We start from the raw sequence: 12,935 nt of genomic DNA, 5'->3' as shown, positions 1-12,935 counted from the left end.
CGAGGATCATAGCTTTACTTGATTTCATATCCACAGTTTAGTATATGATTCATTTCATATATAATTTGGTTCATTGATTTCCGTTTCGTTGCACACAACGCCTGCCTGCCTATCTGCCTGCCTGCGCCATCTTGTTCTGGCACAAATAACGGCTTGCCCAAGGGAAGTCAAGTCCTGTTGGACGGGGTCACTACCTGAATGGGTGACTGTCCGGCAATACCAAATGTCCCGTCGATGACAAAACCGAAATCGAACGCACCTCACTAATCCTTGATTACAAAACTGCTAGTTATTAATAATACTACTACATAACTGGTTGGTATACTTTTGGATCTGATGAACGTAACGAGTTATGTCTGAAACCAAGCGTAACAGCTTTCTTTTTTCGTGTTGCGGAGGAAATTTCACTTTAGAGAGATCGGGTACCAATGACAAAAATGTTTCCCATGGTCAAATGCTTTGTGCAACCGCAGTTCACGTATTTTAATGTTGTTTACCTGTAGTAGGAGCAAGGGTGGCACAGTCGGTTAGTGCGTGGCTTTGGTGCATAAGGTCCTGAGTTTGATCCCCGGATCTCACATCCTTGTTTCGACTTTCAGTGTAGCCTAAGTAGCTTTAAATACCCTTAAAACGGAGCACTGATGGAAAGAGGGGGGTAAAATGAGCGCACCTTCGGCTTACTGGGAGAATACTCTCTAGAGAGTAAAGAAACTTCCGACGTTAAACAACGTGTACCTTTACCCTTTACCTTAGTTTTGACTACCTTCACAAGAAACAGACCGGTGGTGCAGGGGAGTTTGGTCGTGTCATCGGCCGAATAGAGGTGAGTATTTAATGCAGATTTTTCAATCTCTAATTTTTTCCCGAGCCGATTTCAATTTGTGGCCAGTTTTGCATGTTTCAACCTGCGACCATGCTTGTCGTAGATTCTTGCCGAAGTTCTTAGATCTGGTCATAGATTCTGGGACGAAGATATTGTCGACTATTATTATACAAATTACTGACAACATCTTAAGAATATGCAATAAGGTTAAAGTTGGCAACCGTCCCGTTATACTGCTATAGGATTGGAATTGTCAAAATGGTGCATTCTCGCTGTTGTCATGGTAATGATGTTTACTTTGATAAATGTCATGACAACGTGTGTTGTTGTTGTTTTTTTTTTCATCTCATCATGACGCTATGATTTAACGGGGGAACATTCACCATTGCTTTCATAACACTTTACAACATCGAGAATACACCATGTAGACAATTTCAGACCAGGCAATACAGCTGGATGGGAAGTCATTTGAATCTATATTTTAAAGGGAGGGTTTCATGTCTCTGCGCATGGGCAAACTGTCACGTCAGCCCATTAAATTCCATTGTTATTGAAACAATGGAAAGCATTGATGTAAGAAACAGAAACAATGCCATAAAGGGGGACTTACTTCCTTTTGCAATCATTTCCTTTGTGATACGAACCTACTGCATGTGAATAGATAACTCGTGTGTTGTAACTATGGTTGTGACAACTCGTGCGTAGGATAAAATGTTCCGCCCTTACAATAAATTCGATGGTCAAAACTAAATTCGATATTTTCAGTGTCTTCCACCAAATTTGGGCCTCAGTCAGTTCAGTGGGATTTGCTTTAATACTCTCTGTGATTAATGAACATCATCTGGGTCAGTAAGAAACCGTAAAATTTACTACTGCTTGCGCCACAACTTGCAATGCCGTGAAACTGTAGAATGACCCAGACAGAAAAGACGTCGTCATGCAATCAAAGTTTAAGCTCTTCTTAAAGTGAATGTTCATAATGCGTAGCAAAGTTGGCAATTTAAACAGCTTTGTAGAGGTGAATTGAGAACCAGCGAAAACGAATCCAGCCAATGGTGAACGCGGGATTTAAACCTGTAGCTAGCGCATGCGTACTGAGCGCATTGAACGATGAGGCAAGGTTAATGATTTCAAGTCCACAGAAAGTGCACAACATATTGGCCTCTACTTTTTGCACTTCCTTGGTGGCAGCTGTCGTAGTGGAGTTTTGACTGCTGATTCTTCAACCTCTCTTTTCATTGTCGCGATTTGAGGAGCTCTTTCCCTGAGATTGTAAAAAAAAAAAGATTACATAAGGAGAATGTTTTCCAAAATTATGAACCACAAAGACACGTTATATAAGGCTAGATACAATCGGTTACTTGTCACCCCTCTTTTTGCATACAAGTTCTCCAGCGAGTTTCTCAGAACTCTGTCCGATTCATTTGCAGCCGATGCCCGAAGATAAAATCACAGAGATCGACTTTGTGGACGCCACAGTGGGCATGAATATCCCCAAGAACTTCATTCCCTCGATAGAGAAGGTAACGTTTCCCAGTTGTACTGCCGGCATTCTCTATCTTTAGCACTCCTAACAGTGTTATTTCTAAAGTGGTTTTCAATCTATTGTCGCAGAGCAAAGCCGAAGCAATAGGGAGCAATTCGTTTACGGCAAACGGCGAAAGTAAGGCTGGCATTTGCGTTTTCCAAAAAGGCAAGGAAACTTGACTGATTTCCGGTTATTTAGCGCCTGTTAGCGACAGAATTCGAGCCACTTTAAAAAAAGGCGAAAAAAGATAGAATAAAGGTATTGCTTGCCGTTTTCTGTTTCACGTAAACGCAATGTGAAATCTCTCTAATTACTAAGGCCGATTACAAACAGAGAAAGAACCAATCAAAACTAAAATAGGATATACTTAGCCGGTGTTAAGGGCGGGAAAATCTTATTGCACAGCCGCGTCAAGCGCGGGAAAACGGCAGCTAGCAAATCAAAATTGTTTTTTCTCATGTCTGCTTCTGATTGGTAGAAAATGTGACAAGCACTGCGTGTGGAAATGCAAAAACCAGCTCAATCGAAAATCCCTTGAAATTCTTTCAAACAATAGGTGCCGTTACACAAACCATGATAAATGCCATTTTTCACGGTAAATTATCCCGCGGTGCTTCATACTTGGCTTTTAGTATACCGTGTTAACCAGCGGTCACACGTTACGAAGATTATAGAGGTAAAAAGAAATGTCACGCATTCCATTGGCGGGAAATTTAATCACAAGTTCATCAGCATCGTGATTGGCTCTTGTACCTCGGGCATCAAAACATCCTTCGAACTTACCACGTTAAATGTCATGGGCGCTTCGTCTGATCTTTTTTGTGTATCCATGCAAATTTACCACAGGAAATTTACCTTGTGAAATTTCAGTCACACGCACTAAATGCAGTTTCCCGTGGTAAAAGGTTCAATTACAGCGGTAAAAGTACCCCGTACAACCGCATCTTATAACTTTGCTGTTGAATTTACAGGGTTTCCAAGAGGTCTGCGAACGCGGTCTTATCACGGGTCACAAGTTGGCAGGAATTCGTTTCATCCTTGAAGACGGTAAGTTTCTCCTTGTTCATTATTTGCTGCTGAACACCTCCATTTTTGAGACACCATTACCGCGGCAAAACCCATCCATCTTCGAGTCAGAATAGTTCCCTGTGTGACTTGCTTACCTACTCATATTGAATGACCCAAACAGAAAGTCATGTGTTAATGCAAGCGATATTCAAAATAATGGAAATCCAGGTGTCTTGGCAAAGTTTTAACACTTCTTAAAGTGAATGTTTATAATGGATGACAAATTTTCCCGAGAAGTCTTTTATGGTTGTTAGAAGTTATTAAGCTGTCTTTACGTACGTCTTCGTCCTTTTTCGACAAAGTAACACGAAGTTTGCCCCATGTTTACAAACTTCAAACCATGTGTCGGCCGTCAGGTTTCAAAAGTGCTTGCATTACGTTTGTGTACTCCTTGAGTCGTTTCGCTCCCATCTCGTTGATGACTGGAAGCGAGGACTGGTCCCAGATAGCGTCGAACTGTCCTAGAATATTCACCGATAAATCAAAGATATCACATTCATACAACGTAATATCTTTATCATTTGCGTCGTAGATATTAAACTTCGTCTTCGGCGTGATCTGTTCTGACCGGAGCTTGTATTCTAGCTCAGCATCGCGGAAAAACGCTCTGATATAGCGAGGATTCATCTCAGCACCAGTGATGGTGTGACCTTGTTCAGCTAACCATAAGATATCGTGCGTCTTTCCGCACATCGGCACAAATATGCGAAGATTGCTGCGCCCTGCAGTTCAACTCTCGGATGTGTTTCATTAAAATAGGATCAACCGTTTTTATATACTCTGGGTCTTCACGTTTGTTTTCTGTTTTCTTCGTCTGCGGGACGCTATCGTTTCTCTTGTTTGCTTTTGGCGCCATGTTGTTCAATGATTTCGTTCCCAGTTTCCCAGTTGATTTGCGATGGCAAAGGCTGATGGGATTGATTCGCCATAGTAATGAACATAAATATTCTTCTGTGCAAGAGAAGCTTTTGTGAAAATTTCCTTGACAGAGAGTGCTAATTCTTAAAAAAAAGTACCATTTTGTAACGATTCGTTTAGTTTGCATGCTTACGGGAAGTCATGTATTGAGAAAGCTTGAAAAAAGAAATTTATTTTTAATTTGTTGCCGCTTTCATGAATTTCTTCGCTGTTTCACCTTCGGTATCAGCCTGTTCTTTATAAATCTTAAAAAAGATTGGGGAAAAGGCCAAGGAGTGTTATTTGACCTGAAAGCGCCATGTTTGTGTCGAAGGAGGCTTCTTCTTCTTCAGAGGGACAGGTCATTTTCTAAACAAGAAATTTGCTCTGCAAGAATAAACCTTGTATAAGCATTGTATTATTGGGTTATTCAATAAATTTCATAGTACTTTTTAACAACCTGTATAATAACTTCCTCGGCCCAATGACCTATATGCTTTACTTTCTCTAACATCGTCTAAAAGATGCTCTATTCTCTGCAGGAGCTGCCCACGGAGTTGATTCAAGTGAACTTGCCTTCAAGTTAGCTGCCATTGGAGCTACCATGAGAGAAGGTAGGCAGATATTTGTGGGGGAGCGGTAGAGGATAGGGGCGGGGGGGAGGATTTGAGGAGAATACGTCAGAAGAAGTTTGTTCTATGAAGCAAAACGTAATTAGGTTTTTGGAACTTTATTCTGTTACAGCTTTCCCGAAAGCCACCCTCTTATTTTGGAACCGATCATGTCAGTCGAAGTCAACATTCCTCAAGAGTTTCAGGTAAGATTCTATTCCCGTCCAGTCCAGCCCAGTCCATTCGATTCCGTTCAGTTCCATTCGATTCTACTGTATTCTATTTGTTAATTGGTGTCAGAAGCTCACGCGTCATCGAAGACTAATTTTTTTATTAGGGAGCTTAAGCACGCCCGTTTTTGAGGACGCAAGACGCGGATGGCAACCGGAAGAGAACATTTCGAGTGCCAGGACAGTGGTGTTTTTACACTAATAATCTCTAATAGAGAAACGATATTTAGCTTTGTAAATGTGGCTGTGTGAAGACAAGTTAAGGGGGAAAAGCTCACTTCCGGTTGCCGTCTGCGTCTCAAAAACGCGCCTGCTTAAGCTCCCTAATGGCTAGTATCAGAGCGGGAACCAAATCCTGGACAATTGTTAATTGAAATAGATGTATATTTGAAGTGAGAGTTTATAGAAAAAAGAGAGAAGTGATTCTCGCACTTCTCTAGATAATTTGAGAAATTATATCTTAAAGACACCGTCCTGCAAAAATTCACTGTGGTGGCTTTAACGAGATACGAACCCATCACCTCTGCGATGCCGGTGCAATGCTGTACCAATGCTGTACCAATGCTGTGCCAATGCTGTACCAATGCTGCATCAACTGAGAAAATTTGTCAATAAATGGTAGTTTGCCTCTAGAGCAACGAGACCCATTGTGGCTTGTATCAAAACTGACCGTGCATTTCATTTCCTTTATCTTTACAACTGAGTGAACAAACAATCAAAAACTTGTCCTGCAAATGAACTGGGATATTTTGCCAAAATTAAGGCGTACTGCGAGAATGAAGCATTAGGGTTGTTCTTTTTCAACAATGGTTTAGTCAAGAAGGTAGAGGCTTCTTCAGTTTCACAAGCACGCCTTTAAGACATGAGGTGGTAGAGAGCCAACGAAGCGCGCATCACCGAGTTGGCTCTAACAAGTCTCTCGACAATTTGGTTTTATCAAACGAGTTGATAAAGTTTCGAGCGTTAGCTCCTCGCCAGAGCGATTAAACAAGTGTTAAACAATGCCTTTTGACCAAGCTCATATCAAACAAGCTCGAGAGTTAGGATTCTAAATGTTTTCCCGCCACAACTTTTTCAGTTTGTCAGCACTTATAGCGTGATCATACGGCAATGTACCAGCTGGTAACCGAGATTTTGTGAGTCAATTAGGATGGTATACTGAGAAAAGCAATCTCTATGATTGATATAGTAGTGCAGGCTAAGACAACGAGCAGTCTTTCTTTCGCTCATTCTGTCAAGTGTGACGTTAAAGGAACATTTGCGCTAGGATAGGCGCCCGAACTTCGCGTGGTCAAGAGGGTCTTGTCTCCCTTTCCGTGTCACGCCAGACGGTTTGACCGAAGTTGAAGGGGAGGGGCTTGTCACTAAAGCACTACAATCTTGAAAAACTCTATAAAATGCTAATTCCCTACTTTCCCCTCCCCTTAATCCAATGGCTTGTACGGTATTTTGCACCACATTATCAACATTGGTATGGAGTAGAGGGTAGAGGGGGTGGGGGGAGGGGGGCTAATAGAGTTTTGTGAGTGCATGTGAAATGATGTTCAAGCCGGAGTTTATCCCAAGAGTTTTGTCGATGATTGAAGCTTTATTTGCCTTGAACTCCTTGTTTAGGGTGCTGTCATAGGTGGACTAAACCGCAGGCACGGTATGATCACCGGCACAGACGCTGCGGAAGGATACGTCACAATCTACGCTGATGTGAGGCTAAGTTTGAAATTGAGATTCGCCATTGTGATTTGCTTGTTGTCTTGTCGTTACTGAAATTTAATTGCTTCGGTTTGTGCTTAGTCACAAGCTACGGGTGTTGAAGAAACGAGCTCGTCATGAAGTCTGTTCGGTCACCCAAATTGCTCCTCGCAAGTAAGCTACTTGCATCTTTATGCTGGCAAAATGTTTGCCAGAATTCAGCAATATATGATTCGTATTCCATCTACTCTTATTTTGTTGATTGTTCTTCCGGCGCTTTGTCTTGTTTGGTTGAGCAACGCTAATTTTAAAGGTCACATTCTTATAAACTTAGTATAAACTAGTATTTAACTGAATTTGAACTTTTATCGTTGATCATTAAATAATCAACCCTATGGCACCCACCCTGAGAGAAACTAAATTGAAATTTAATAAAAAGAGAAAGTTCGCAACCTACACATTCCCGTGAGGTTATTGTTTTCGTTGGGTTTTCAAATTAGATTTTTGCAATCTAGTTGACAATCTTAAAATCCTCCAAAGCTTCTTTGGATCTTCACTCAAATTCTCTTCTTCTTTTTCCATCAGGTCCTCTTAATGACATGTTCGGATATTCGACAGAGTTACGATCTCAGACACAGGTAAACGTGTCGTCCATTTCGACAACTACTACAAAGGCCCAACAATACCAACTTCGTTCCCAGGGTTTTTCTTCGCCGAAAGCCCTGGGGACGAGGTTGCAACAATTCCCCCTTCCCCCGCCCCAACCCAAAACAATGTTGTTTACAAAGGAATAACCGAGATATCCGTCAACATTGTTTGGTGGGAGGGGGGGGGGGGGGGGGGGGGGGCGGGTCCGCAACAAGAGAATTTACCTCATGGATAGAATTTATTTAGATGTGGAGAAGGAAGTGGATAGTGTGCCGACCATTTTGTCTTGGATTATATAATAGCCAGTAGTAAATTGATAGCTCAGTCTTCATTCTCCTTGGTTTTTTTTCTGAACAATAATCACGTTTCTTGTACCTGTCCAGGGCAAAGGAGAATTTGCAATGGAGTACAGCAGATACATGGCCGCATCGCAGCAAGTGCAAGCGGAACTCATGGAGAAGTTCGATCTAGAAAGACTCAAAAAGGCCAAATCAAGATAACGAAAGGTCTTTGTCTCTCTTCATAGAGGAATTCGTCACAAAATCCTGCTAACGCTTTCTGCTTTTGTTGGTGAGCTTTGAATGTCGCTCAACGCCTTGTCACACAAACTCTTAAGCGAAAAGGTAGTACCACTTGTTTCGAGGATGTGGATGTCCATGTTTTGATGGTTTTTCGTGGAATGGACTACCATGCATCTTTCAACAATTCCAAGGGCATGTCCTATTCGAAGGATTGACTCTAGAATACTGTTTCACGTGTTGGTAATGCTGTGGTAACAAACGAAACAAAAATAATTGCTTAACAAGTTGCACTCCGTAATGAGACTTTAAAGGTTACCATAGCAACAATAGAATAATCTTAAAACACTTTATATTTTGTCTTTGAACGATTATATCTCAAAAACGAAAGCAGTGCCCCCATTTGTTGTTACCGGAAGTGAGTAGCAAGCTAAGATAAAACTCTCTGCGAATTAACAAGAAAAATCTGGATCGGTTTAGAGCCACCTTAACGTTTTCCAATTGTTACCTGAAACAGTTGTGTTGCCTGCATAGCTGGCGGTTTTGTTGGCGCGAGAGGCAAAGTAACGATCGGCGAAGCCGCGCGGAGAATGGGGAGGGTGCTTCTCCCCATTCTCCGCGCAAACACTACCGCCAGTACCCTGGATACCAGAGGTTTTTTTCTCGCGCGCGGCACACGGAAATTCGGCAGATTAGTCTGGGTTCCTGAAAATGTTAAAACTGGCTTAAGCATCTTACGAGCAATCACAGTTTTATGACTCAATTTTGGAGAACTTAGTTTTTTTTTAATTGTTCGTTGCTCTGACAACTGATGGGTTTTCTCATTGTGCGTTTACTGTTTCTATTTCATCGTAAGCGCAAAAACAGTGAGGAGAATAAGAGAGATGAAATATATGCAAACCTGACAATATTTGTTTGCGCATTGCTTGTCTTAGGGCCAGCTAACTATTATTTCGGAACCTCGATGGAACTCCACTTGCCATTTGCGGGTCGCTTACTCTAGGGTCCAGAGGTTAACTGATAAACAGACAACTAAATGACAAAGCAATTTAGTCATTTCTGCGGTGATACAAAATGCGCAACTTTCCTGCATCTACTCTTAATAAACTTGATAATCCTATTTGTTACCCTTATCTGCTCAAATAGTTTTCTTCCATTAATGGTAAATTATTAGTCGCCAAATGTAATTTTCGTTTCGTCTTTGAATGAGGAACTCATCACTATTTTTTTTTTTCTACAATAACACAGAAAACATTCTCGGAACGAGGAACAAGGGGTTTAAGAAAACAGAGTTAACCGCTACATCTTAGGGAAATTCGGAACTTTCCTTGATCGGCAAATAGCGATGTTTCTCATTTTTCCATCATTTTTAATCCGTAGCAAGGTAGTAATTTTGATTTGGTTTGTCCGACCGCAAACTATCCGGCAAACAGCTGCTGATAACCGAAGTGGTCACGGAGCTTGGGTCCGAGGTCAAATTAACTCCACCCGATGAGTTACAGTTTCTTCATGTGCAACACTTACCCCATCCCCACTCGGACAGCGGCTTCTCGAACAGCTCCATGGTTACGAGTGCCGCTGTGGGGATGGGGTAAGATTTTTACATGAAATGACTGTACCTCATCGGGTGGAGTTAATTTGACCTCGGACCCAAGTTCCGTGTCCACTTCGGTTATCAGCAGCTGTTAAATTCATCGGCTATCGTGGAATCGGAAGCAGAAAATCCTCATTTCCAGCCAAGTGCGTGGGGATTTTTGACGACGAAACATTCACCGAGGTTCGAAAATGATGGGGCTTTAGCTTTGCGTGAAAAAATCGCGGCTTGGATGGATCTTCGAGGCGCAAACCGCCTCTGAGCTGACTACCGTCGAAATCTTTGTGTGCAGCCTTGACTTCGTCTTAAAACAGTGAAAACAAGGAATTCCCGAAACGGTAAAATAAGCCCCAAAAGGCACAAGAATACACCAGAGGTGAGTCCTTTTTATTCATTTTATTGAATGAACGTTAAATTGAGCGTTTTTTAGGCTTTGTTATCGACGGTATTTTATTTTCCATACAAAGTCTTATAACGCGTTTAAATTCTCAACGGCTGCCTGTAACGCAACACCGCTTGCACTCAAAGGTCATCTTCCCACTAGGAATTAATTATTACACTCTCTCTAGTGACGCGAACTTGGGCTGCCTATATATGGGACTAATAACCACAGCACTTCACGCTTCAAGTTGCAGTGAACTTGGAAATGATCAACGTGCTCGATGCCAATGTTAATCTATTCCCTTATATTTCCTTCAATCTTTCTGGGTTTAACCACATCTCAGGGACTATTTTATGTTGTATCGTTTCCTCAGAAATTGACTGATGCCTAGTTATTTTTATCGCAACTTACCTTTTTAAGCCAGACACGGATCCCACTTACGATTGGAAGTCTACTCAAGGGCAAAGTATATAGTTTCAACCAGTCACATGAATCATAGTGCACTGCACTTATTAAAACCTTCTCAAGAAGTACATGCTCGTATCCTCAAACATGCAAAGCATTGTTTTCTTTGTTTTCTCGAGTGGGGTCCAGTTTGGGGGTCTACGTTTTGTGAGGCCTGTTAAAATCGCCCTTCAATTCCATACACGAACCGTCATTAAATTACCGCAAGCATAATTGAACATCTCCCTACCCCTCAGCAGCATTCCTACCATTTAGGTAAACTAGTTGGAACATATTATGTTTGGGTGCAGTAAGCTTGCTCAGAATAATAATAATAATAATAATAATAATAATAATAATAATAACAATAATAATAATTTAATACTTGTAGTGCGCAAATATGATATGATCAAATGCGCATAACAATTATAAAATATAAAAATTACATCAGCTAATAAATTACAGTAGAACCCTTATTTAAATATACAAAAAATCATAAAACCTTATCTAAGTTGTAAAAAAACTATTCAAACCCTGCACAATTAAATCCTAATTAAAAGCACTGAGGATTATAAGAAGAGACACGATACCTTAGAGTTGTTCATTGGGAGCTGTGCAAGACATACAGCTTTTTACTTAGCGACAAGTGGTACAAACACAGCCCTGATGGGGTCACAGAGAATGACGCGGTAAAACTATTGTGGGATTCCACCAATTGCCAAGTTAATCTGTATCTACATGTTCTGTTATGTTATGTACAAAGTCGTACTAACTTTGAGTCTGGGGATGAAACCCTGAGATTTGATCAGTTTAATGAAAGCCACTTAGGGAAAAGGGGACTTTAGCGAATGAAATCCTAAACTTTGAACATTGAAATAAACAGGAACCTGTAACAACCTGTAGTCGATGAAGGGTCGGACGCTCAGTCTAGTACTTGATATAAGTTGCTTGATTCTTTGTATCAGGTTCAGAGATCATTTACAATAAGTACGAGAACTTCGTTGAAGCTCGGGCCAATTTAAACAGAATCGCTAGCAAATGTTTTGTTCGCCCCACTGATCAACCGCAAATGTTCTTCATTGCCTTCCGTATTAGGTCCGAGGGAATCCCCTTGGGGATCGTTGTCGTCCTATTCACAGTGTTATACGCTCCCCGATCAGTCAGCGTCCACGTAACGTGGGAATGTCCTGCGAGTGTAGCTATTTTTCCCATGTGCCAATTACCTGAATTAAAATTAAACATTTCGACTACAGCTCCACCTGGTGGCATAAAGATCGGATAGGCGTGTGCAGCTCCATGCATGCCAAAGAAAATGTCCGCCGAAGCAACAAGTTCTAACTGTTTTTTCAACGGCAGGGCGTCTAGTTGGGAAGCGGTGAGGGTTATACCTGGAAAAGTGGTATTAATATCTTTCAAGACGTCGTTTTCGTTGGTAATTTTTCGATCGACGGTGCCATCAAGATTCCTGGGATGACTTTGGTAGTTCCGCCTGAAATTGACCAGAGCGTGTAATTTGAGCGTGCTGCAGTTTCGTTGATGGGATTCCGATGGTATGTCAAATTGCTTCAAGACAAATTTTCGAAATGGTTGAATGAGATGGTAGGATTTGAGGCCATGGTTTAATAGGGGGCAATTCATTCGCGGATACCTCCACGTGAGCCTTTCGAATACAACGTTACTGAACTTGGTTAGATTATCGTCCACGCCGAGTCTTATTAACTTTTGAAACAAGACACTCCAAAACGGATCCAGTTGAGTTGGAGGGTGAGCGTCCATGAGAATAATATTAAGCTTATCTGGTGTCACACCCAAAAGATCCGCTGTAATGAAAATGTCCAGGAGGTCAATTACTGTCCAATAGACATTGGCATATTCAACCCTTTGTACGGCTAAATACTGGCCGGCCTGAAATGTCTTGTTCTCTTCTTGTAGCCGTAAAACTGAAGGGCTTACTGCCTCGAAGGCCAACACCCACGACGTTAAGGCGTCGCTTTTATGTGATTTGTGAAGCTTCATTTTAGCTGCTTCAAAATCAGGGCCGCAATACATGGTGAAGAAGCCTTTGTCTAATTTCAAGAGTTCGTCTTCTTCTTGAGGACGCTCCATCCGTGTCTCAAGGACTTTGGCTCTTGCGAGCTTCGGTCGTATAGTGACGTTTTTGAAAAGTACTATCCCGTGATCCATCTCTGTTATCCTTTCTGCGCATGATTCTTTTAGTTTCGGTTCAATGTAGAGCTTTGCAGGGTCAGTCTGGCTTGACTGAGTCGAATGGGTCGAGACTGGCTCCGGTAGAGTTTTCCAAGACACAGTATTCTTAGACGTGATTGCGTCTCCTTTTCCATTTGGCAATGGCAGAAAAATTATGTCAACAATTCGGGTCGAAGGTGTCTCAGTTTCAATAAACAAAATATTCACAACGACAATTACCACTTCAACGAGCATAGAGACTTTGATCCACTTGACACATTTTGCCGAAATGAATCTTCTTCTCCTAGAAGCCATT

General features: G+C 41.6%; 3 protein-coding genes and 1 pseudogene across 3 annotated transcripts in view; 2 read left to right on the top strand and 2 right to left on the bottom strand.

Moving 5' to 3' along the window:
• The window catches only part of LOC138030808 (thioredoxin domain-containing protein 16-like), a 10,336-nt gene extending 9,332 nt beyond the window's left edge, over positions 1–1,004 (top strand). Inside the window, exons 10-11 of the mRNA XM_068878681.1 lie at positions 754–823; positions 927–1,004. Of these exons, the coding sequence (XP_068734782.1) occupies positions 754–823; positions 927–1,004 (148 nt within the window). The remainder of the gene's footprint in view (positions 1–753; positions 824–926) is intronic.
• The window catches only part of LOC138030807 (elongation factor G, mitochondrial-like), a 33,537-nt gene extending 26,513 nt beyond the window's left edge, over positions 1–7,024 (top strand). The window contains exons 2-7 of the mRNA XM_068878680.1: positions 754–823; positions 2,254–2,346; positions 3,323–3,398; positions 4,859–4,930; positions 5,061–5,133; positions 6,949–7,024. Coding sequence (XP_068734781.1) covers positions 2,257–2,346; positions 3,323–3,398; positions 4,859–4,930; positions 5,061–5,133; positions 6,949–7,024 — 387 coding nt within the window. The 5' untranslated portion in view covers positions 754–823; positions 2,254–2,256. The remainder of the gene's footprint in view (positions 1–753; positions 824–2,253; positions 2,347–3,322; positions 3,399–4,858; positions 4,931–5,060; positions 5,134–6,948) is intronic.
• On the bottom strand, positions 3,680–4,275 carry LOC138029530 (thiopurine S-methyltransferase-like; annotated as a pseudogene).
• Positions 7,025–10,955: 3,931 nt separating the features above from the next.
• LOC138030806 (uncharacterized) lies at positions 10,956–12,934 on the bottom strand. Its single transcript, XM_068878678.1, has one exon. The coding sequence runs from the start codon at positions 12,932–12,934 to the stop codon at positions 11,492–11,494; it is 1,443 nt and encodes a 480-aa protein (XP_068734779.1). The 3' UTR covers positions 10,956–11,491.
• Between the last annotated feature and the right edge of the window lies 1 nt (position 12,935).

This window comes from Montipora capricornis, chromosome 13 (genome assembly GCF_036669925.1).
Source record: "Montipora capricornis isolate CH-2021 chromosome 13, ASM3666992v2, whole genome shotgun sequence".
In the NCBI taxonomy this organism is placed as follows: Eukaryota; Metazoa; Cnidaria; class Anthozoa; order Scleractinia; family Acroporidae; genus Montipora; species Montipora capricornis.
This window is presented reverse-complemented; position numbering and strand designations above follow the sequence as displayed.

Excerpts from the sequence above, each read along its gene's own strand:
- LOC138030806 (XM_068878678.1), bottom strand. The coding sequence starts at position 12,934 with ATGGCTTCTAGGAGAAGAAGATTCATTTCGGCAAAATGTGTCAAGTGG.